The sequence below is a fragment of the Bufo gargarizans genome, chromosome 6 (assembly GCF_014858855.1).
Source record: "Bufo gargarizans isolate SCDJY-AF-19 chromosome 6, ASM1485885v1, whole genome shotgun sequence".
Lineage (NCBI taxonomy): Eukaryota > Metazoa > Chordata > Amphibia > Anura > Bufonidae > Bufo > Bufo gargarizans.
The window spans coordinates 278,516,321-278,542,024 of NC_058085.1; the positions used below are offsets into that span (position 1 = coordinate 278,516,321).

Sequence of the window (25,704 nt, forward strand, 5' to 3'; positions counted from 1 at the left end):
TGTCTTTAACCGTAAGGTCAGTACAAATACGTTAAGTAGCGATATCTGCCTATAACTTCTGCATAAATTAGGGTCTTTGCCCTCTTTAGGTAAGATGGTTACTGTCGTCCCTAGTGATTGTTTGTGAAGGGTGGACCTAGAGATAGGCTTAAGTAATGATTCAGCCTCTTCCTTAGTTAATTGGGGTAGCTGTAGTTTATTCAGAAATTTGTCTATCTCTAGTTGTAAGTCCTGTCCCAGAAGCTCCCCGGGTTTTCCTAGCCCATATAACTCTTGGTAGAGCTCCTGAAAAGCTTTAGCAATATCTCTTGTTTTTGTGACCACCACTCCCCGCTTTGAATTGATTGAGGCTATAAATGTGGCATCTCTTCTTTGTTTTATAAGCTTGGTCATAAGTTTAGTGCTCTTATCTCCATGAGCATAGAAGCGATATTTTGAGTACTAATAGGCCTTTGCATTGCTTACATTAAGGTGGTCCTTCAGCTCCCTTCTCAGCCGCATCAACTCCTCATGAGCCTGGATAGCTTTGGATCTTTTGTGTAGCGATTCCTTAGTTGATATCTGGGAGAGTAACGAGGTGAGCACCTTTTGTCTATCCTTTTTAATTTTGCTTCCAAGGGCAATAAGCTCTCCCCTCATCACTGCTTTGTGGGTTTCCCAGACTGTTGTCTCTGAGGTGTCCTCTGGTTTGTTTTCTTTAAAGAATAGTTGTAATTTACGTTGGAGGGAAGTAAAATCTACTCTTTTATTGAGTATTGTTTCATTTAACCTCCACATCCATTGTCTTGGAGGAAGGCTAGCAAGGGTGATTGTGGCCGAGACTGGAGCATGATCGGACACTATCCATATTTGAAAGGTAGTCCAAACGTTGAAATGTGTTATGTGGTGCAGAGAAAAATGTATAGTCCCGCGTGGTCGGGTTAAGCGACCGCCATGCATCTACTAGCCCTGTATCTGTAAGTGATTTTTGAACACGGCTCAGAGAGATCTGTGAATGCACCGAAGAGCCACTCAACGTATCCAATATTGGTGAAAGCGCAACATTCAGATCTTCCCCAATGAGTTTGATACCTTCTGCAAACACATCGAGGCTCTTCATAACGCCCCCCAACCATCTCTGCTGGCCCTTGTTTGGGCCATATAAGCTAGCCAGTGTCACCATGTCACTACCTATTTTCCCTTTTACAAATATAAAACGGCCCTCTGGGTCTGTTTGTGTTACTATAAGTACAAAGGGCATATGCCTGGCAATCGCCACTCCCACACCACGCGCTGCTTTAGTGTAAGGAGTATGATACCAGGAACCACAGTATGCTTTAGGCAGGGGTGGAACGCGTCCACACTTTAAAATATGTCTCCTGCAAGAAGCATATTTCTGCTCCAGCTTTTTTCAAAATACGCATTACCTGAAAACACTTCTGTGGGGTATTTAGGCCCCGGACATTAAACATAACACATAACACATCATACATTAAAAAAATCATACCATCCTTAGTGCTTATCTGAAGCTTATTGTTCGAGGGGGGGGGGGGAGGAAGGGATAATCAGTAAAAAAGATAAACTTTACAGAGTAACTTAACAGTTGCAGCATTAATTTAGCTGCGATATGAATCTGCCTAGTGACCATTTGCTTGTCTGTCCCGATACTGTCATTGATTGATTGGACGGCTTGAGACTGTGCAGGGAATTCTGGGGCAAAGGTAAGGCCCATTTGTCAATTTATACTTAAGTTTCTGGGAGGAATAACAGAGGAACACAACGTTCTAAGGAAAAAGGCTTATTAATTGTTAGTTGTCAAGTATTTTCTGAAACAGAATACTGCAAGATCCTCTTTTAAGGCTCTTTCACACCTGCGTTCTTTTCTTCCGGCATAGAGTTCCGTCGTCGGGGCTCTATGCCGGAAGAATCCTGCATTTTTGTCAATTTAAATATGGATGGCAGGTAGGGGCAGATATGTTCAGGTTGACATTTACCTCAAACCCTTGCTGCAGTACAGGGAACTGGCGCTGTCAAGGATACCAGCTTTGATATTAGGTAGAACGGGACCACTAGGTGGAGCCAGAGAGCTCTGTTCAGCTGGGTTAGAACCACAGAATGGGGACCTGAAGCAATCAGCATTAGGGTACTTTCACACTAGTGTTATTAGAATTCAGCAGGCAGTTCTGGCAACGGAACTGCCTGCCGGATCCGGCAAACCGTGTACAAATGGATAGCTTTTTTTCTCCCGGATCCATTAGACAGATCTGGTGATATACCGGAGCAGTCTCATCCGGAATAACGGATCCGGCGTTTACATTTTTTTCAAAGATCAAAAGCCCGGCGCATGCGCAGACCGGAAAACCGGAAAAAAACTACCGTACAAGGGACAGAACAAAAGACGCATACTGAACGGATTGCTTTCTATTCAGAATGCATTAGGACAAAACTGATGCGTTTTTTTTCCGGTATTGAGACCCTTTACCGGATTCCAATACCGGAAAAGAATAACTCTAGTGTGAAAGTATCCTTACCAAAGTTGTGGGGTTGCAGACGTACCTTCCTCCAGTAAGAGAAGGAAGGATTCTTGTTAATAAAAAAAAAAAAAAAGCAAAAATAATCATTGGTTCTGAATTCTTGACTTTAGTTGCTTTTATTTTTCTTCTTTCTAGCGGGACGTCCAGAGCCTGGAGAATAAGACAGTAAAAATACACGGTAAAGATTAGGGGGAATCTATCATTCCTGCCATGCCTAAAAAAGTTGCGAATCCCACGTTTGGAGCTATTTAGAAGCCATTGCGCCTAAACCAACACAAGTCTACGCCTCTTGCGCCACTTTGTGGAAAGGGGGCATGACGAGGGTGGGACCAGTGGGCCTGGCACATTCATCTTCTTCAGTTTTCTGCTGGATGATGCGCCTCACAATAGATTAGGCACGATCTCTGGCAGAACAGGGGATATCACATACCGGCATAAAACACTGGTCTGTGATAATTCCCCCCTAGGTATGTTATTTTGGTGGATTTAGACAAGTGGATAATCATTCAGGGGAATGGCTTCAAATCGGCAAATGCATTTGTGTCAATGACAAACCAAACATTCTCCGGGCTACAGATATTGAGGTCGCATCCTCAGGATAGGTCATCAATATCACATCAGTGGGGGTCCAACATCCAGCACCCTCACCGATCAGCTGTTTCGGCTACTGTACGAAGCTGGGGGCAGACAGCTCTGCAAATGGTGTAGTGGCCATGCCGAGGTACTACATCTCAGCTGTCCAAGTCAATAAGGAGCTGAGCTCCAGAAACAGCTGATTAGCGAGAGTCACAGTTGAACCCCTCCCCGAGGATAATTCATCAATATCTGTAGTCCGGAGAACCCCTTTAAGTTTAACATAGTCTATAAAAGTTTGCTAATAAACCAACTCCATCCTGCATTGGTGCCTTTTCTAGGAGCACTGCTAGCGAATAAATCTGGAGTAGTTATCTACTTATTTTTCTTCTTCTCTGGGGGGGTGACATTTTGTTGAACTGGAACCAATTACAATAGTTGTCCCAGAACCAATTAATACTGTAACTTGAGGGAGAACTCTATAAAGGTTAATCCAAAGTTACCGAATAGAAAACCCCCGCTAGGTGAGGGAGACAAAAAAAAGAAGAGATCAACTGATCCACTGACAGGATGTTATAAAGCCTGGCCGAGCCATGTTAACAAGTCAGATGCATAGCAAGGGCTCACATGGCAGCAATCTCCGTATTGATAGACTCATTCAGAAAGCACGCTCGCTGTGTCCAATTGGTTGAGACTGCCCGACCATGGTAATCTGTCTAGAGCTCATGAAGACAAATGAGGTATTTGCACCCACAGACTTGTGTTATTTGGTGCATTTCATAGGACTTGGACGACAGATGCCCTTCAAGTGGCCGATTTCTGGTTCTGGGAGCCTTTCCGACACCTGAATGCACAGATAACACCCAGGTAACAGGTCGGGGCTCCTGTGAAAGAGAACTACAACCACCCACATATCCTCATTCAGTACACTGAGGGGGGCAGTTTGCAGCATGCCACATGATATAACAATCCCCTGTGAGTAGCAGGAGGCTACATTTAACTGTAGATTGCCCTCCAATATTTCATCATTGGCGTAGAATGAATGATGGGTATCTACTATGATAATGGTGAATACATCAGATGTGAATGAAACATTTACAACATGGAACTTACCCCAGCGCAGTCGTGTCAGCCACTCTCCCAGGAGGTAGAAAGTGAATACAATTAAGAACGACGATGCAGAAAACACCAGCATTCCTACTGCATCCAGCTTGGCCAGGATGGGATACGCCCAGATGTTTGCTGCATAATGCACCCAGTGCACCCTGTGGACAATAGAATACATTCATCACCACGTTACATGTACTGTCCACGATGGGACGTCATACGCTGAAAACCCAGCCTGACCTAGTCCTGCTCAAACAGCTGATGGGCCTGTCTCTGAGCATACGTACACATCCTTCTCCTGTACTGGGTTACAGGCCAAAAGCATATTGTACCATCTGTGTCAGATTTTTAGAACATATATAGGTGAGAAATGGGCAATTCATTCCAAATATAATAACGAAAAAACAAGCTAATCTAACCCGTATCCACAGCTCCACTACACCCTGTGTTCCCTCAAACAAGCCTGACGGCCCACTAAGATGGTTGGGAATGATTTTATTTTTAGGCTAACAAATCAGTAAGTGCAGATTTTTTATCCTCAAGAGGTCGACCAAAAGATTTCTATTCACTGCCAGCATGCAGTTATATTGAAATGGTTCTGAGCTGAAATGCAAAGAATATTAGGAACTTCTAGAACCTCTCATTTAAACTATATGACATATAATTAAAAAGGGGAGGTCCCGGTTTAGACAAAAAAAAAAAAAGAAACACACATTTGTCCAGGAACAGTGCCACTCTTATTTATAGGCCATGTCTGGTACTGCAGCTCAGTCCTATTCACTAGAATGCTGCGTTACTAGACAGTGTCCATGGTAAAAAAGTGGCAGCATGGCTCCCTGTTTTCTAATCTTGCACAAAGTCATTGCCAGGTCAGAAGTACCTACCATGACAGATACGAAATGCCAAACACCGCTAGGACAGCCAGGCCATTTTTCTTGCTCGGGTATTGGTGTGGACATGCAAAGAGCTCGATAAGGATAACTGGAAAGATAAGTGTGTGCTGTAAAGAACAAAGAAGGATGACATAGGATCACATGCGTCTATATCACTTAGATTATTACTTGGGAGAAGTACCAATCTCATTCCACTGCTGTCTGGGAACATACGATGGCCATACACATTAGATCTATGTTGTCCAAACCCGCTGATTTCTGACCAAAATTTAATGTGTATGGCGTCCTCCCAATTCTTCGCCAACGGCCGATGTTAAAGGAGATAAGGATTGGGCCTGTTGGATTTCAACGCCCCCATCCTTTTGCTTTCTCCACATGCATGCTCTGGGGGATTAGGAGAGATAGCTTTGCTGAACACGCGACAGTTATCTCATGTGTATGGCTATGACCACCTTCAGAAGCAAGGTGGAAGCCACCAAGAGGGGGCAGATACTGCCAAATATAAACAGGAGAGGTTATATACGCGTTAGTAAATGGAGGCCATACAGCCATCCAGACTGCCGCAGGTGCCATATATATGAAGATATTCTCTTATCCCTTAGATGTATTGCTGCTATATCTTCATATACACAGTCTGGTGGAGCTCAAGAAGTATAGTAGATGCCCCATGCACTTCTATAGGAGCCCAAATAAGACCATATACATGAGGCCAGAGAAATACCGGTAATGTACCAATAATCTAAAATGACATAACTTATCACAGAACTGCAATATAATGTGGAATTTCACAAGACCAGGAGACTGAGCAGAGAGAACTAATGATAAAATTCCTCCTCTAAGCTCTCTGCCTTTACATGTATGGCTCATTTATTATCTGTCAAATAGTCCAGAATTTGATAACCTGGCTATTTTCCTGTGAAATTAAAAAAAAATTCCCCTTGTACAAGTTATACAAGAAAACTTCTATATCTAGAAATCAATCGGATCAGATTATAAAGTAACCTGGATGATTGCATAGTCCTAGAAAGAGGTTATCACTTTAAGAGTTAAAGCAAAAATGCCAAAGTCAGAAATGTCCAAATTGGTTCTCTCTGCTATGTCGTCTTCTGAAATTGCACATTTCCTGATTTTCTCGGTTCTGAATTTTCAGTGTTAAACTAAAATATCATAGAATGGCTAGAGCAGGTATCAGCAACCTCTGGCACTCCAGCTGTTCTGAAACTACAACTCCCAGAATCCTCCTTTCACTTCTATGGGAGTTACAAGAACAGCTGAGTAAGCGTGCATGCTGGGAGTTGTAGTTTCACAGCAGCTGAAATGCCAAAGGTTGCTGATCCCTGAGGCCTCCTCACAGCATACCAAGCACAGTGCCATTTATTGTATAGTGGCTGTGCTTGGTATTGCAGCCCAGGCCCACTCACCTGAAAGGCACGGAGCAGCGCCTAGGCCATGTGATCGATTAAAGTGACATCGCTGGCTTAGGCCTCTTGCACACGACCATATGCCCTCTGAGACATACGGTCCATATGTCCCACAGGCGGCCCGAAGTGCACAGCATGATTGTCATCTATGATGCTGTGTGCTCCCGTGCGCACTATCACTGCCGCTCTGGGACATATGGCCCGCTCACGTACCGTATGTCTCGGAGGGCATACGGTCGTGTGCAAGAGGCCTTAGAAATAGGCTGCAGTTTCTTCAAATAAGTGATCGGTGGTTTTAGGTAGTTGCACCTCCCCCCTGTTCAGACACTGATGACCTATCCTGAGAACAGGTCATCAATATTCTACTTCCGGATTCACTACTGGAGGACCCTGTAATCTTCAGAATGAATACCTGGAAGGATATTATGTTTGTATAGGACAGTGGCTCTACAAATATGTATTACAATATATTGAGGAGTTATCAGATAGTCTTCCCATGGCATCGTTAAGCCATTGTGCAAAGACTTTGTCCAGTTCTTCAGGGTACACCAGCTCCCTGTCGTAGGCGTAAATACTCCAGAATACTGTAAAGACAAACTGAAAGAAGGAAAACTGAACACACAGGTCAAAGAAATCTATGAAACTTAAGCAGGTTCTACCGGGAAAATGCCACTTTTTGGCCAAATTTCATAGAAGTAAAAGAAAGTGGATGACCTGCCAAACTTACCGCGCCAAGTGGGAATGCCAGTGCAGCAAAGAAGCAGTCCTTCAGCCGTGTCAGGAAGGAGCAGAACTGGTTCTTATTAGAAAGGCAGATCTGGAGAAGATCGCACAGGAGGCAGACACCGAAGAATGCAGTCTGAATAACCTTTGGAGACACAGGTATATATTGGATTAAAGTGGAGAATAAAAGAGGAAAGGAGGGGAATTTTTTTTAATATATATACAGTACAGAACAAAAGTTTGGACACACCTTCTCATTCAAAGAGTTTTCTTTATTTTCATGACTATGAAAATTGTAGATTCACACTGAAGGCATCAAAACTATGAATTAACACATGTGGAATTAAATACATAACAAAAAAGTGTGAAACATCTAAAAAATATGTCATATTCTAGGTTCTTCAAAGTAGCCACCTTTTGCTTTGATTACTGCTTTGCACACTCTTGGCATTCTCTTGTTGAGCTTCAAGAGGTAGTCACCTGAAATGGTTTTCACTTCACAGGTGTGCCCTGTCAGGTTTCATAAGTGGGATTTCTTGCCTTATAAATGGGGTTGGGACCATCATTTGCCTTGTGGAGAAGTCAGGTGGATACACAGCTGATAGTCCTACTGAATAGACTGTTAGAATTTGTATTATGGCAAGAAAAAAGCAGCTAAGTAAAGAAAAACGAGTGGCCATCATTACTTTAAGAAATGAAAGTCAGTCAGTCTGAACAATTGGGAAAACTTTGAAAGTGTCCCCAAGTGCAGTCACAAAACCCATCAAGCGCTACAAAGAAACTGGCTCACACGCGGACCGCCCCAGGAAAGGAAGACCAAGAGTCACCTCTGCTGCGGAGGATAAGTTCAGCGGAGTCACCAGCCTCAGAAATGTTAACAGCAGCTCAGATTAGAGACCAGGTCAATGCCACACAGAGTTCTAGCAGCAGACACATCTCTAGAACAACTGTTAAGAGGAGACTGTGTGAATCAGGCCTTCATGGTAGAATATCTGCTAGGAAACCACTGCTAAGGACAGGCAACAAGCAGAGGAGACTTGTTTGGGCTAAAGAACACAAGGAATGGACATTAATTAGACCAGTGGAAATCTGTGCTTTGGCCTGATGAGTCCAAATTTGAGATCTTTGGTTCCAACCACCGTGTCTTTGTGCGACGCAGAAAAGGTGAACGGATGGACTCTACATGCCTGGTTCCCACCGTGAAGCATGGAGGAGGAGGTGTGATGGTGTGGGGGTGCTTTGCTGGTGACACTGTTGGGGATTTATTCAAAATTGAAGGCATACTGAACCAGCATGGATACCACAGCATCTTGCAGCGGCATGCTATTCCATCCGGTTTGCGTTTAGTTGGACCATCATTTATTTTTCAACAGGACAATGACCCCAAACACACCTCGAGGCTGTATAAGGGCTATTTGATCATGAAGGAGAGTGATGGGGTGCTGCGCCAGATGACCTGGCCTCCACAGTCACCGGACCTGAACCCAATCGAGATGGTTTGGGGGTGAGCTGGACCGCAGAGTGAAGGCAAAAGGGCCAACAAGTGCTAAGCATTTCTGGGAACTCCTTCAAGACTGTTGGAAGACCATTTCAGGTGACTACCTCTTGAAGCTCATCAAGAGAATGCCAAGAGTGTGCAAAGCAGTAATTAAAGCAAAAGGTGGCTACTTTGAAGAACCTAGAATATGACATATTTTCAGTTGTTTCACACTTTTTTGTTATGTATATAATTCCACATGTGTTAATTCATAATTCATAGTTTTGATGCCTTCAGTGTGAATCTACAATTGTCATAGTCATGAAAATAAAGAAAACTCTTTGAATGAGAAGGTGTGTCCAAACTTTTGGTCTGTACTGTATATATATATATATATATATATGTATACAAGCTATAGTAATGCCAATTCATCTGGGGTACATCTAGGACCCTTGGTCATTTTGGGGAGTTTAAAATGCAAGATCCAGACCCCCAACTGTGATACCGGACATGTCCTCTTTAAAATGTGGATGAGCGATGGACTCCAAGATTAGATCACTGTTATGGACAATACCTTTAAATGTTAAGGAGTCTATATTTTCTCCTCACAAAGATAACTGGTGAGAGGAGCCCTCTTGGCGTTTCCATGTTTTAGGGGACAGGTTGGTGGGCGCATGCACCCACGTCTCCTGGTGACTACATCCATCCTTTGCACTTCTACACTGTTACACAAGCATAGAGAGTTATCTAACCTCCAGCTCAGGGCTTACCTAACTGCTCCACTATGTAGATAGACACAGGTTTCCATACAATAGATTCCATAAATTCTCCCACTGTTACAAATCAACTTTGGACAGGTCAGCGCACCGCTCTGCACCATAACATTAGACACAGTCATAAACAGCATGAGTGCTGCATGACAAGACAAGATCCGGAGTGATGGAGGCATGCACTCAGACAGTAAATAATATGGATGGATGGCTCTACAGGACCTTGGATTAAAAGGGGGGGTCATCTATCCTGCCCAGCGCATGCCTTAGAGGTGATACTCCACCACACATCTGTCAGTCACATGGACAGCGTCAGTTATCTTCTTCCACAGGTAAGCAAGGAACCAGGTCTGAAGGAGGTATCTGCATTTAAAGGGGTTCTCCAGTACTTTGCAATATATTTGATACTTCCATCTGCTTCCCCAGTGCAGATTTTCGGGGATTAAAGAGGGGTGGTTGCTTGGATGCCAGCTAACAGATACCTGCAAGACCACAATGTAGAAATTCCTCATCTATGGACGCGCCGCTTGTCTACACTAGAGGACGTGGACATCAGTGATAGATCCTCAAGCCCTTCTGGTACATCTCCACCAAGGCATGGCACAAGACGGCACTAATAGGAGGCCGTGGGTCCATATAACCCCTACAGACAGACCTGGAGGGACACATTAAATTACCTCTTTTGCTGATGTGGCTCCCAATAGGACTGTATAGGAATCTACAGAGTGACCTGTGGCCCTTCCATTTATGCAACAGGAGAAGGTTTTGGCTCTTGGACCCCACCTGAGACTCAGTAACCTGATAGAAGATATTTATCGGGTTGTCCTGAATTAGAAAAACATGGCTGCTTTCTCCAACAAAACAGCTTCACCCCTGTCCAAATGTGTGCAGTCCTGCCCCGTTGACTCCAATGGAATCTGCAATACTAGACAACCTATGGACCGGGGTTGTGCTGTTTTTGGAAGAAGATAGCCATGTTTTTCTAATCCTGGATATCATCTTAAAAAGGGGTCTGAGATTCTTGATTCAGAACAAAAGACTACCAGACAACAGCCTATCTTCTCAGGAAATCCAGCAGCACGATCATTCCCTCCCTCCTATACACTTTAGATTGATATCTGCCCGAGCTGCTATAATCGTGTATGGCTACCTTTACTCCACCACAATAAGCGTGACCCTATAAAATGCTGATGTCACCTTCGCCCGCAGGCAAAGTTCCCTCTGTAACTGATCTCTGCCACCTCCAGCACCTTAGTCACCCAGGCTGAAAAAGATATGGGATCAATAAAACACAGCCAAAGAGAAATTCCTTAAAGGGATAGTCCAGTAGAAGTGGATCCATCCTCTGGCACCCACTTCTGTGCTTGTGTGGGCTTCTTCATCAAAGTCTAGGGGAGTACAAGAAGCCAAGCATGCAGCTCTATCCAGAGGTACATCTACACCCCTCAGGCTGGGGCTGCACTGCCATCTTGGCAACGACACCCATACCACAACCAAAGATTGCTGTGTAGCAGCACGGCCCGGAATAGAATGAGGTCGCAGGGCGACTCACAAGTTGTTGCGACCCCAGATTTCACACCAAAAAATAAATAAATCCATCAGTGTTGGATGTTTTGTGATTACCCTGCGATGCCCCTGTGATCCTGGTGCTGACAGCTTTAGAGTGACCAATGTCGCTATGTAGCCACACCCTTAGGCTGCATTCACAAGGCCAAGTGCGGTCCATGTGACCACCGCAATTCCCTGACCGACAATGGCTTATGTGAGCGGAACTTTCGGCATCACAGTTATGTACGATGCTGCGAGTTCCTGCCTGACCGCGAGTCTTATCTTTGAGTAAAGGACAATACAGCGGCAGCTGGGATAGAACTCACAGCATTGAAGATCACCATTAGAGATGGCTTTATTCTGTTATAATAGAAGTCTAGGGGCTGCAAAACGGATCCGTTCCGTTTCCTTTATGCAGGGGATTATTACACTTTAGAAATACATCCAGGCCCCTCTTTAACTCTTTTAGGGCTGTCTCACACAAGCGAGTCGATCGCAGGAATCACGCTCCATGTGCGAGGGTGATCCTCGGTTCTGGACTTGCAGGAGCGCACAGCATTGTACTGATTTATAATGCTGTGTGCCTCTGCTTGACCTTCTTTCTACAGGACCATGCTGACAGCTTTATGTCACTATGATTCTGTAGAAGGTATATATCAGTATAATGCTGTGCGCTCCTGCAAGTCCAAAACCGAGGATCACCCTCACACAGGGCGTTATTAGATCTAGCCTTATTTGTCTTTTTTCTAAAGTGAATAACCCTAATTTTGATAATCTTTCAGGGTACTGTAGTCCCCACCATTCCAGTGATTACTTTAGTTACCCTCTTTTGGACCCTCTCCAGCTCTGCTATGTCTCCCTTGTTCACATGAGCCCAGAACTGTACACAGTACTCCATGTGTGGTCTGACAAGTGATTTGTAAAGTGGCAGGACTATGTTCTCATCACGAGCATCTATGCCCCTTTTGATGCAATCTATTATCTTATTGGCCTTGGCAGCAGCTGCCTGACACTGTTTTTTACAGCTTAGTTTGCTGTTCACTAAAAGTCCTAGGTCCATTTCCATGTCAGTGTTACCCAGTGTAACCTCCTTGAGGTTCCTTTTGTTTTGCTTTCGTTTTCTCATCTCGTTAGCCTCTCTCAGCTGTCATGTAGTTGCACTGATTGCATCCCTTTAAATCCCTTCCCATACTGCATCACTTTGCGGTTTATACAACTTCCTGGAGTGTGTGCATGCTGGATGCTACTAATGAGTCTTCTACAGATAAGTTTTGTTCATTCATTTGTGTTTTCCTGTTTGCTGGATCCCAGGTGACCCTGACTCCCTCCGTATCAAGTGTAGGGAGCCGGTGGTCGTGTCCCCTTACTATTATAGGGTGTTCAGGTGTTATACAGTCGAGGTACAAGGATATGCGATCATCTACCATTGAGATTTTTGCATAGGCTGAGCAGTTAGGGAGAGAGCCAGGTCTGTTGCAGGGCTCTCCTTTTTGTTCCTTAGTTTTGGATCCAGTCAGTCGGATCTTCATTTTGTGTCTTATAGTTTTCTGTACACCTTCCGTGACATTATAAACCGCCAAAACCGTCTCAAGCATGGATCCGGTTTCACTTTTGACTGAACGCATGCAGGGTCTGTCATTGGAGGTAGCAGATCTCTGTAAAACTGTTTCTCAGTTTCAGGTGACCGGTTCAGCTTGCGTTCATGGAGTTTGTTCTGAGCCTAAGATCTCGCTCCCGGATACGTTCTCCGGGGGTAGTGAGAATTATGTTAGTTTTAGAGAGGCCTGCAAACTCCATTTTCGCCTACTTCCCCATTCCTCTGGTGATGAGGAGCAGAGGGTGGGGATCATCATCTCGCTGCTCAGGGATAACGCTCAGTCCTGGGCCTTTTCGCTGCCGGTGGGGGCACCGTTCAGTGGATGAATTTTTTTTAGCCCTGGGTCAGATATATGATGATCCGGATCGTATTGCTCTAGCTGAGTCTAGACTACGTCTTTTATGCCAGGGTAAACAGTCCGCAGAGATATACTGTTCAGAATTTCGTAGATGGGCAGCTGATACTGGTTGGAATGATGCTGCACTCCGAAGACAATTTTGCCATTGTCTTTCAGAGGGATTGAAAGATGCATTTGCCTTTCATGAGAGACCTACCTCCTTGGACTCTGCCATGTCTCGGGCCGTTCGTATTGACAGGTGTCTTAGAGAGAGAGGAGAGATCACTCCTTCCTGTCATACTCAGTCCAAGGACAGTGTGGCGGTCTCATTCAGTGCACAGGGGTCTCAGTCGCTCTCAATCCCTTCTGAGCAGGGGCCCATGCAGCTGGGTTTGCTTGCCTCTGACAATAGAGGATTCAGCTCTCATAGGAAGGTTTGTTTCTGTTGTGGAGGTATAAATCATTTGGCAAATGTTTGTCCCTCTAGGAGATTCAGGCAGTTTTTTGAGAGTAATAAAGAAACAAAAAGAAAAAAATCCTCTAAAAACGTTCCATCTTTTACTATTGGCAAGGTTGATGCGGAAATTGAAGGTTTTCCGTTTGCTTGTAGTTCCCGTTTTGTCCTACCTGCCAGGGTGGCGCTAGAGAGCAAGAACATTTTTTGTGATATTTTTGTAGATAGTGGAGCAGCTGTCAATCTCATTGATAATCAATTTGCTATAACTCATGGTTTCCAGGTATGCACTTTGGGAAAGCATATACCTGTTTTTGCTATTGATTCCGTTCCACTTCCTCAGAAATCGTTAAAGGGCATAGTTCACAATATCCGTTTGATTGTGAGTGATACTCATGTTGAGGATGTGTCATGTTTCGTCCTAAGCGGGTTGCCTACTCCTCTAGTGTTGGGGCTACCCTGGCTCACTAAACATAACCCCACCATTGATTGGCAAGCGAGGCAAATAAATGGTTGGAGTGACTTTTGCAGAGAGAATTGCCTCACGACATCTGTTTCTGAGGTTTCTACTAAGACTGTACCATCTTTTCTCTCTGAATTTTCGGATGTGTTCTCTGAGAGTGGTGTTCAGGACTTGCCCCCTCACAGGGAGTACGATTGCCCTATTAATCTCACCCCAGGCGCCAAGCTGCCTAAATCTCGTTTATACAATCTCTCCCAACCTGAAAGGGTCACTATGCGTGCTTATATCTCTGAGAGTCTGAGAAAGGGACACATACGACCCTCGAAGTCACCTGTTGCCGCTGGTTTTTTCTTTGTTAAGAAAAAAGATGGTTCTTTAAGACCATGTCTGGATTTCAGGGAGCTGAACAGTATCACAATTCGTGACCCTTATCCGCTTCCTCTGATCCCGGACCTGTTTAACCAGATTGTTGGGGCTAAAGTTTTTTCCAAGTTGGATCTAAGAGGGGCATACAACCTGGTCAGGGTCAGAGAAGGAGACGAATGAAAGACGGCCTTCAATACCCCTGAGGGCCATTTTAAGAATTTGGTCATGCCTTTTGGTTTGATGAATGCTCCAGCCGTCTTTCAGCATTTTGTGAACAGCATTTTTTATCATTTAATGGGCAAATTTGTATTAGTGTATCTAGATGACATTTTCATTTTTTCTCCTGATTTCAAAACTCATAAGGAACACTTACGTCAGGTCTTGCTCATCCTGCGGGAGAATAAACTGTATGCTAAACTGGAAAAATGTGTGTTTGCGGTTCCAGAAATTCAATTTCTGGGATTTCTTCTCTCCGCTTCTGGTTTTCGCATGGACCCCGAGAAGGTCCGCGCTGTGCTTGAGTGGGAGCTTCCTGAGAATCAGAAGGCTCTGATGCGTTTTTTGGGTTTTGCCAATTATTACAGGAAGTTTATTTTGAATTATTCCTCTGCCAGTGCAGCAAAGAAGCAGTCCTTCAGCCGTGTCAGGAAGGAGCAGAACTGGTTCTTATTAGAAAGGCAGATCTGGAGAAGATCGCACAGGAGGCAGACACCGAAGAATGCAGTCTGAATAACCTTTGGAGACACAGGTATATATTGGATTAAAGTGGAGAATAAAAGAGGAAAGGAGGGGAATTTTTTTAATATATATACAGTACAGAACAAAAGTTTGGACACACCTTCTCATTCAAAGAGTTTTCTTTATTTTCATGACTATGAAAATTGTAGATTCACACTGAAGGCATCAAAACTATGAATTAACACATGTGGAATTATATACATAACAAAAAAGTGTGAAACATCTAAAAAATATGTCATATTCTAGGTTCTTCAAAGTAGCCACCTTTTGCTTTGATTACTGCTTTGCACACTCTTGGCATTCTCTTGTTGAGCTTCAAGAGGTAGTCACCTGAAATGGTTTTCACTTCACAGGTGTGCCCTGTCAGGTTTCATAAGTGGGATTTCTTGCCTTATAAATGGGGTTGGGACCATCATTTGCCTTGTGGAGAAGTCAGGTGGATACACAGCTGATAGTCCTACTGAATAGACTGTTAGAATTTGTATTATGGCAAGAAAAAAGCAGCTAAGTAAAGAAAAACGAGTGGCCATCATTACTTTAAGAAATGAAAGTCAGTCAGTCTGAACAATTGGGAAAACTTTGAAAGTGTCCCCAAGTGCAGTCACAAAACCCATCAAGCGCTACAAAGAAACTGGCTCACACGCGGACCGCCCCAGGAAAGGAAGACCAAGAGTCACCTCTGCTGCGGAGGATAAGTTCAGCGGAGTCACCAGCCTCAGAAATGTTAACAGCAGCTCAGATTAGAGACCAGGTCAATGCCACACAGAGTTCTAGCAGCAGACACATCTCTAGAACAACTGTTAAGAGGAGACTGTGTGAATCAGGCCTTCATGGTAGAATATCTGCTAGGAAACCACTGCTAAGGACAGGCAACAAGCAGAGGAGACTTGTTTGGGCTAAAGAACACAAGGAATGGACATTAATTAGACCAGTGGAAATCTGTGCTTTGGCCTGATGAGTCCAAATTTGAGATCTTTGGTTCCAACCACCGTGTCTTTGTGCAACGCAGAAAAGGTGAACGGATGGACTCTACATGCCTGGTTCCCACCGTGAAGCATGGAGGAGGAGGTGTGATGGTGTGTGGGTGCTTTGCTGGTGACACTGTTGGGGATTTATTCAAAATTGAAGGCATACTGAACCAGCATGGATACCACAGCATCTTGCAGCGGCATGCTATTCCATCCGGTTTGCGTTTAGTTGGACCATCATTTATTTTTCAACAGGACAATGACCCCAAACACACCTCGAGGCTGTATAAGGGCTATTTGATCATGAAGGAGAGTGATGGGGTGCTGCGCCAGATGACCTGGCCTCCACAGTCACCGGACCTGAACCCAATCGAGATGGTTTGGGGTGAGCTGGACCGCAGAGTGAAGGCAAAAGGGCCAACAAGTGCTAAGCATTTCTGGGAATCTCTAGGAGATTCAGGCAGTTTTTTGAGAGTAATAAAGAAACAAAAAGAAAAAAATCCTCTAAAAACGTTCCATCTTTTACTATTGGCAAGGTTGATGCGGAAATTGAAGGTTTTCCGTTTGCTTGTAGTTCCCGTTTTGTCCTACCTGCCAGGGTGGCGCTAGAGAGCAAGAACATTTTTTGTGATATTTTTGTAGATAGTGGAGCAGCTGTCAATCTCATTGATAATCAATTTGCTATAACTCATGGTTTCCAGGTATGCACTTTGGGAAAGCATATACCTGTTTTTGCTATTGATTACGTTCCACTTCCTCAGAAATCGTTAAAGGGCATAGTTCACAATATCCGTTTGATTGTGAGTGATACTCATGTTGAGGATGTGTCATGTTTCGTCCTAAGCGGGTTGCCTACTCCTCTAGTGTTGGGGCTACCCTGGCTCACTAAACATAACCCCACCATTGATTGGCAAGCGAGGCAAATAAATGGTTGGAGTGACTTTTGCAGAGAGAATTGCCTCACGACATCTGTTTCTGAGGTTTCTACTAAGACTGTACCATCTTTTCTCTCTGAATTTTCGGATGTGTTCTCTGAGAGTGGTGTTCAGGACTTGCCCCCTCACAGGGAGTACGATTGCCCTATTAATCTCACCCCAGGCGCCAAGCTGCCTAAATCTCGTTTATACAATCTCTCCCAACCTGAAAGGGTCACTATGCGTGCTTATATCTCTGAGAGTCTGAGAAAGGGACACATACGACCCTCGAAGTCACCTGTTGCCGCTGGTTTTTTCTTTGTTAAGAAAAAAGATGGTTCTTTAAGACCATGTCTGGATTTCAGGGAGCTGAACAGTATCACAATTCGTGACCCTTATCCGCTTCCTCTGATCCCGGACCTGTTTAACCAGATTGTTGGGGCTAAAGTTTTTTCCAAGTTGGATCTAAGAGGGGCATACAACCTGGTCAGGGTCAGAGAAGGAGACGAATGAAAGACGGCCTTCAATACCCCTGAGGGCCATTTTAAGAATTTGGTCATGCCTTTTGGTTTGATGAATGCTCCAGCCGTCTTTCAGCATTTTGTGAACAGCATTTTTTATCATTTAATGGGCAAATTTGTATTAGTGTATCTAGATGACATTTTCATTTTTTCTCCTGATTTCAAAACTCATAAGGAACACTTACGTCAGGTCTTGCTCATCCTGCGGGAGAATAAACTGTATGCTAAACTGGAAAAATGTGTGTTTGCGGTTCCAGAAATTCAATTTCTGGGATTTCTTCTCTCCGCTTCTGGTTTTCGCATGGACCCCGAGAAGGTCCGCGCTGTGCTTGAGTGGGAGCTTCCTGAGAATCAGAAGGCTCTGATGCGTTTTTTGGGTTTTGCCAATTATTACAGGAAGTTTATTTTGAATTATTCCTCTGTTGTTAAACCACTCACTGATATGACTAGAAAGGGGGTAGATTTTTCCTCCTGGTCGGTAGAGGCGCGTAAGGCCTTTTCTAATATCAAGGAGAGTTTTGCTTCCGCTCCCATCTTGGTACAACCTGATATTTCTCTACCCTTCATAGTTGAGGTTGATGCTTCTGAGGTGGGTGTGGGTGCGGTCTTGTCTCAGGGTCCCTCTCCTGCCAAGTGGCGACCGTGTGCCTTTTTCTCGAAGAAACTCTCCTCTGCAGAGAGAAATTACGATGTGGGAGATAGGGAGTTGTTGGCCATCAAGTTAGCTTTTGAGGAATGGCGCCAGACACCCTATTACCGTGTTTACTGACCATAAGAATCTGGCCTACTTGGAGTCAGCCAAGCGTCTGAACCCGAGACAGGCTAGATGGTCTTTGTTCTTTTTAAGGTTTAATTTTGTTGTCACGTTCCGCCCTGGGGTTAAGAATGTGAAGGCGGATGCCCTGTCACGTTGTTTTCCGGGAGGTGGGAATTTTGAAGACCCGGGACCCATTTTGGCTGAAGGTGTGGTGGTCTCTACTCTTTATCCTGAATTGGAGGCAGAGGATCAGGTAGCTCAGTCAGAGGCTCCTGATCTTTGTCCTCCTGGGAGGTTGTTTGTGCCTCTTGCTTTAAGACACAAGATTTTTAAGGAGCACCACGATACTGTCCTTGCTGGGCACCCGGGGGCAAGAGCCACAGTGGATCTCATCGCTCGGAGATTCTGGTGGCCGGCGCTTCGTAAGTCGGTTTAGGGTTTTGTGGCAGCCTGCGAGACCTGCGCTCGTGCCAAAGTCCCTCATTCACGGCCATCAGGTCCTCTCCTTCCGTTACCCATTCCTTCCCGTCCTTGGACACATCTGTCCATGGACTTCATTACGGACCTGCCTCGTTCCTCGGGGAAGACTGTGATTCTGGTGGTGGTGGACCGTTTTAGCAAAATGGTGCATTTCATTTCTTTTCCTGGCTTGCCCAATGCCAAGACGCTGGCGCAGGCATTTATTGATCACATTGTCAAATTGCATGGTATTCCTTCAGACATAGTCTCTGATAGGGGCATGCAGTTTGTTTCCAGATTCTGGAAGGCTTTCTGTTCTCGCTTGGGGGTTCGGTTGTCATTCTCTTCTGCTTTCCACCCGCAGTCGAATGGCCAGACAGAGCGCGTCAATCAGAATCTGGAGACATATCTGCGCTGTTTTGTGGTGGAGAATCAGGAGGATTGGTGTTCTTTTTTGTCCCTTGCTGAGTTTGCTTTAAATAACCGTCGTCAGGAGTCCTCTGATAAGTCACCATTTTTTGGTGCATATGGGTTTCATCTGCAGTTTGGGACATTCTCTGGAGAGGGGTCTTCTGGTTTACCTGATGAGGACAGATTCTCCTCGTCTTTGTCATCTATTTGGCAAAAGATTCAGGATAATCTAAAGAGCATGAGTGAGAGATATAAGCGTGTGGCGGATAAGAGACGTGTGCCTGGTCCGGACCTGAATGTTGGTGATCTGGTGTGGTTGTCTACTAAGAATATCAAATTGAAGGTTCCCTCCTGGAAGTTGGGTCCTAAGTTTATTGGGCCTTACAAAATCTTGTCCGTCATCAATCCTGTTGCCTACCGTCTTGATCTTCCTCAGACTTGGAAGATCCATAATGTTTTTCATAAGTCCTTATTAAAACCTTATGTCCAACCCATTGTACCCTCATCTTTGCCTCCTCCTCCGATTGTGGTTGATGGTAATCTTGAATTTTAGGTCTCTAGGATTGTGGATTCTCGTGTTGTCCGCGATTCTCTCCAGTACCTCGTTCATTGGGAGGGTTATGGTCCTGAGGAGAGGATGTGGGTCCCAGTGACGGACATTAAGGCCACTCGTCTCATCAGGGCTTTCCATAGGTCCCATCCTGAGAAGGTGGGCTCTGAGTGTCCGGAGTCCACTCGTAGAAGGAGGGGTACTGTCACCACCAGACATCTGAGAAGCTCTGACAGACGTTCTTCAGAACCTCCTCCTTGAGGTTCCTTTTTGTTTTGCTTTCGTTTTCTCATCTCGTTAGCCTCTCTCAGCTGTCATGTAGTTGCACTGATTGCATCCCTTTAAATCCCTTCCCATACTGCATCACTTTGCGGTTTATACAACTTTCTGGAGTGTGTGCATGCTGGATGCTACTACTGAGTCTTCTACAGATAAGTTTTGTTCATTCATTTGTGTTTTCCTGTTTGCTGGATCCCAGGTGACCCTGACTCCCTCCGTATCAAGTGTAGGGAGCCGGTGGTCGTGTCCCCTCACTATTATAGGGTGTTCAGGTGTTATACAGTCGAGGTACGAGGATATGCGATCATCTACCATTGAGATTTTTGCATAGGCTGAGCAGTTAGGGAGAGAGCCAGGTCTGTTGCAGGGCTCTCCCTTTTTGTTCCTTAGTTTTGGATCCAGTCAGTCGGATCTTCATTTTGTGTCTTCTAGTTTTCTGTACACCTTTCGTGACACCATGCCGCCAATCTATCCAGATCCATCTGTAGCAGTATACTTCCTCTTCTGTGTTAATTACTTTACACAATTTAGTGTCCTCTGCAAAAATGTATATTTTACTGTGCAAGCCTTCTACAAGATCATTAATAAATATATTGAAGAGAATAGGGTCCAATACTGTCCCCTGTGGTACCCTAATGATAGTGACCCCTCCAATGCTGACCCCTGTAGTACCCCACTAGAGATAGTGACCCCTCCAATATTGACCCCTGTGGTAGCCCACTAGTGAGTGACCCCTCCAATATTGATTCCTGTGGTACCCCACTAGTGATAGTGACCCCTCCAATTCTGACCCCTGTCGTACCCCACTAGAGACAGGGACCCCTCAGGTACCCCACTAGCAACCCAATCTGGGTGTGTACTGTTAATAACCACCCTCCACTTTTTATCACTGAGCCAGTTACTTACCCACATACAGACACATGCACTGGCCCTATATGGCAGAACACAACGCCATTCTACAGCTCCATACTGGTCGTGATCTGGGATGCTCCGCGAGGCACCTCTGTAATACAGCACAACACTATCTTTTGGCTCACCTATTCCTTGTGAATCCAGATGATAAAACCCGCACTATGGGTCCCCAGGACTCTATGACCACAGCAAAGCACTTTAGAGCTGCTAGAGGTATCTCTGTGGATAAACCACCATGAAGCAGGAGCCAAAAGAGCATTACTAAGGGAGGGAAAAATAAAATCTACTACAACCACATTGTCCACCTCAATAGTAGACAACCCCTTTAAGCAAACCACTGGCACCCCCTGACATGCTGAGACCTGCAGTTTCACAACCACAATAGAGGATGCACAAGTCTGCTCCATTCATTCCTTTCTGCTGCTGGGTCATGTCAGGACTCACAGGGAGGTCCTTAACACCAGCCCTACCTCACCTGGTTCAGGAAGGTCAGGAACTTCCACCTGCCTCCATAACTACTGTGTCCAACGAACGGATCGGAACTGGACACCAGCACATTCTGATACACGGCAAACCCATTCCAGGCCAGGAACCAGAGATGAAGGATGAGCCCCAGCGCCGCCATCTTATTGAGAATCTCAAGGAGCGAGGTCGTCTCCTTATCACACTTCCGTCTGAAACAGATTCGGACTTGCAGCAATCACACAGGAGCAAAGGCGAGAGTGTTCTTATATGAGGGACCAAGGTCCACACCTGACGGCAGAGATTGAAAGTGCTAGAGGCCAAAATATATTCTATCACGCGTCTCTACCTTCACCGAGCGGCGACCATGTTGGGGGAGACCAAAATTCTTTGTGTAGAGGCAGGTATTGTAAGAACAATGCCGTCCGCCATGTAAGTCTATGTACAGATGTGTAAACTGGAGGGGACATGTATGTCTGTACTGGGTAATGGTAGCCACCAAACTAAACATAGAACAGTATACATTAAGTGTCGTTCACATTTTCCTTCACAGACAACCCATTGATTTTAATATGTCTTTTTCCACACATTAGTGTCACGAATGATGTTGTAGATAGCTGGAACTTATGAATAAACATCCGACTGGCTTGATCCCAAACTAAGGAGCATATGGGTGAGCCCTATAAAACCCTAAGAGCTCTCCCTGACTGCTATGCCCATGCAAGGGTCTCAATGGTAGACGATTGCATGCCCACATACCTAGACTGTGTGACACCTGAAAACCCTATAATAGTGAGGGGACACGACCACCGGCTCCCTGCACTTAATACGGACGGAGTCAGGGTCACCTAGAATCAAGCCAGCAAGGAAACACAATACATGAAAAGACTTATCTGAGTAAACAGCAGCAGCAGCCTTCAGCAGTGAACACTTCATCCAGGAAGTAGTATAAACCGCAAAGTGAGGCAGTATGGGAGGGAATATAAAAGGGAGACAATTAGTCTAAATGGGTGACACCTGGGAGAAGGAAAGGAGATGACAAGGTAAAACCAAAACAAAGAACATCATGCAAGAGGTAGAGAAGGACGTCTACCAGACCTTCTCACAGAACTGGCGGTGACAGTACCCCTCCCTCTAAGGGTGGACTCCTGACACTCAGAGCCCACCTTCTCAGGATGAGACCTATGGAAAGCTCTGATGAGACGAGTGGTCTTAATATCCGCCACTGGGACCCACATCCTCTCCTCAGGACCATAACCCTCCCAATGAACGAGGTACTGGAGAGAACCACGGATAATGCGAGACTCCACAATCCTAGAGACCTGAAATTCAAGATTACCATCAACAACAATCGGAGGAGGAGGCAAAGAGGAGGGTACAGTGGGTTGGACATAAGGTTTTAATAGGGACCTGTGAAAAACATTATGGATCTTCCAAGTCTGAGGAAGATCAAGACGGAAGGCAACTGGATTGATGACGGACAAGATCTTGTAAGGCCCAATAAACTTAGCACCCAACTTCCAGGAGGGGACCTTCAGTTTGATATTCTTTGTAGACAACCACACCAGATCACCCACATTCAGGTCCAGACCAGGCACACGTCTCTTATCCGCCACACGCTTATATCTCTCACTCATCCTCTTTAGATTACCCTGAATCTTTTGCCAAATAAATGAAGATGAGGAAAATCTCTCCTCATCAGGTAAACCAGAAGACCCCTCTCCAGAGAATGTCCCAAACTGCGGATGAAACCCATATGCACCAAAAAATGGTGACTTATCAGAGGACTCCTGGCGACGGTTATTTAAAGCAAACTCAGCAAGGGACAAAGAATACCAATCCTCCTGATTTTCCGCCACAAAACAGCGCAGATATGTCTCCAGATTCTGATTGACGCGTTCGGTCTGACGATTCAACTGCGGGTGAAAAGCAGAAGAGAACGACAACCGAATCCCCAAGCGAGAACAGAAGGCCTTCCAGAATCTGGAAACAAATTGCATGCCCCTATCAGAAACGATGTCTAAAGGAATGCCATGCAATTTAATGTGATCTACAAACGCTTGCTCCAACGCATTAGCATTGGGTAACCCAGGAAAGGGAATAAAATGCACTATTTTGCTAAAACGGTCCACTACCACCAGAATCACAGTCTTCCTCGAGGAACGAGGCAGGTCCGTAATGAAGTCCATGGACAGATGCGTCGAAAGACGGGAAGGAATGGGTAACGGGAGGAGAGAACCCAATGGCCGTGAATGAGGGACCTTGGCACGAGCGCAGGTCTCGCAGGCTGCTGCAAAACCCTCAACCATCTTACGAAGAGCCGGCGACCAGAATCTCCGAGCAATGAGATCCACTGTGGCTCTACTCCCTGGGTGCCCAGCAAGGACAGTATCATGGTGCTCATTAAAAACCTTGTGTCGTAAAGCGAGAGGCACAAACAACCTCCCAGGAGGACAAAGATCAGGAGTCTCTGCCTAGGCTTCCTGAACCTCTGCCTCCAAATCAGGATAAAGAGCCGAGACGACCACCTCTTCAGCCAAAATGGGACCCGGGTCTTCAAAGTTCCCCCCTCTTGGAAAACAACATGACAGGGCATCTGCCCTCACATTTTTAACCCCAAGGGGTGGAACGTGACAACAAAATTAAACCTAGAAAAGAACAAAGACCATCTGGCCTGTCTCGGGTTCAGACGCTTGGCCCATTCCAAGTAGGCCAGATTCTTATGGTCGGTAAACACGGTAACAGGGTGTCTGGCTCCCTCTAACCAATGGCGCCATTTGGCAGGAGAGGGACCCTGAGATAAGACCGCACCCACACCCACCTCAGAAGCATCCACCTCAACAATAAAAGGTAGAGAGACATCAGGTTGTACCAAAATGGGAGCGGAAGCAAAACTCTCTTTGATACTAGAAAAGGCTTTAACTGCTGACTGCTATGTCCATGCAAGGGTCTCAATGGTAGACAAATGCATGCCCACGTACCTAGACTGTGTGACACCTGAAAACCCTATAATAGTGTCGTAAAGCGAGAGGCACAAACAACCTCCCAGGAGGACAAAGATCAGGAGTCTCTGCCTGGGCTGCCTGAACCTCTGCCTCCAAATCAGGATAAAGAGCCAAGATGACCACCCCTTCAGCCAAAATGGGACCCGGGTCTTAAAAGTTCCCCCCTCTTGGAAAACAACATGATAGGGCATCTGCCTTCACATTTTTAAACCCAGGGCGGAACGTGACAACAAAATTAAACCTAGAAAAGAACAAAGACCATCTGGCCTGTCTCGGGTTCAGACGCTTGGCCGATTCCATGTAGGCCAGATTCTTATGGTCGGTAAACACGGTAATAGGGTGTCTGGCTCCCTCTAACCAATGGCGCCATTTGGCAGGAGAGGGACCCTGAGATAAGACCGCACCCACACCCACCTCAGAAGCGTCCACCTCAACAATAAAAGGTAGAGAGACATCATGTTGCACCAAAATGGGAGCGGAAGCAAAAATCTCTTTGATACTAGAAAAGGCTTTAACTGCTGACTGCTATGCCCATGCAAGGGTCTCAATGGTAGACAAATGCATGCCCACGTACCTAGACTGTGTGACACCTGAAAACCCTATAATAGCGAGGGGACACTACCACCGGCTCCCTGCACTTAATACGGACGGAGTCAGGGTCACCTAGAATCAAGCCAGCAAGGAAACACAATACATGAAAAGACTTATCTGAGTAAACAGCAGCAGCAGCCTTCAGCAGTGAACACTTCATCCAGGAAGTAGTATAAACCGCAAAGTGAGGCAGTATGGGAGGGAATATAAAAGGGAGATAATTAGTCTAAATAGGTGACACCTAGGAGAAGGAAAGGAGATGACAAGGTGAAACCAAAACAAAGAACATCATGGAAGAGATAGAGAAGGACGTCTACCAGACCTTCTCACAGAACTGGCGGTGACTGGCGGCTAAGTTTACATGGGAGCTGGTACTTTCACACTAGCGTTATTCTTTTCCAGCATAGAGTTCCGTCCTAGGGGCTCAATACCGGAAAAGAACTGATCAGTTTTATCCTAATGCATTCTGAATGGAGAGCAATCCGCATGCTGCGGTTTTATCTCCGTCCAAAATTCCGGAACCTTTGCTGCAACTGCATTTTTTCCCATTGACATGCATTAATGCCGGATCTGGCCCTGAGTGTTCCAGCAAAATGGATCCGGCATTGTTGTCTGCGCATGCTCAGACAGCAAAAAATGTGAAAAAATTAATAAAATGCCGGATCCGGAATTTCTATGCCTTTGTCATACGGATCAGGATCCTGATCCGTATGACAAATGCCATCAGTTTGCATGCGTTCTGACTGATCCGGCAGGCAGTTCTGGTGAGGTAACTGCCTGACGGAATCCTCTGCCGCAAGAGTGAAAGTACCCTAAAACGGGAGTGTGGTTTTGGGGGTGTGGCCTAACATGCAGTGTTATTTAACACTGATGGTTTGATCATATTGAGTTTTTG

At 45.3% G+C, this 25,704-nt stretch overlaps 1 protein-coding gene across 1 annotated transcript; it reads right to left on the reverse strand.

The window, feature by feature from the left end:
• Positions 1-441: 441 nt before the first annotated feature.
• LOC122942148 (androgen-dependent TFPI-regulating protein-like) lies at positions 442-21,376 on the reverse strand. The gene is made up of 6 exons (XM_044299647.1): positions 21,227-21,376; positions 7,235-7,375; positions 7,004-7,104; positions 5,078-5,194; positions 4,200-4,351; positions 442-695 (listed from the first exon to the last, which is right to left on the reverse strand). The coding sequence occupies exons 1-6, from the start codon at positions 21,374-21,376 to the stop codon at positions 442-444; spliced, it is 915 nt and encodes a 304-aa protein (XP_044155582.1).
• Positions 21,377-25,704: the final 4,328 nt, after the last annotated feature.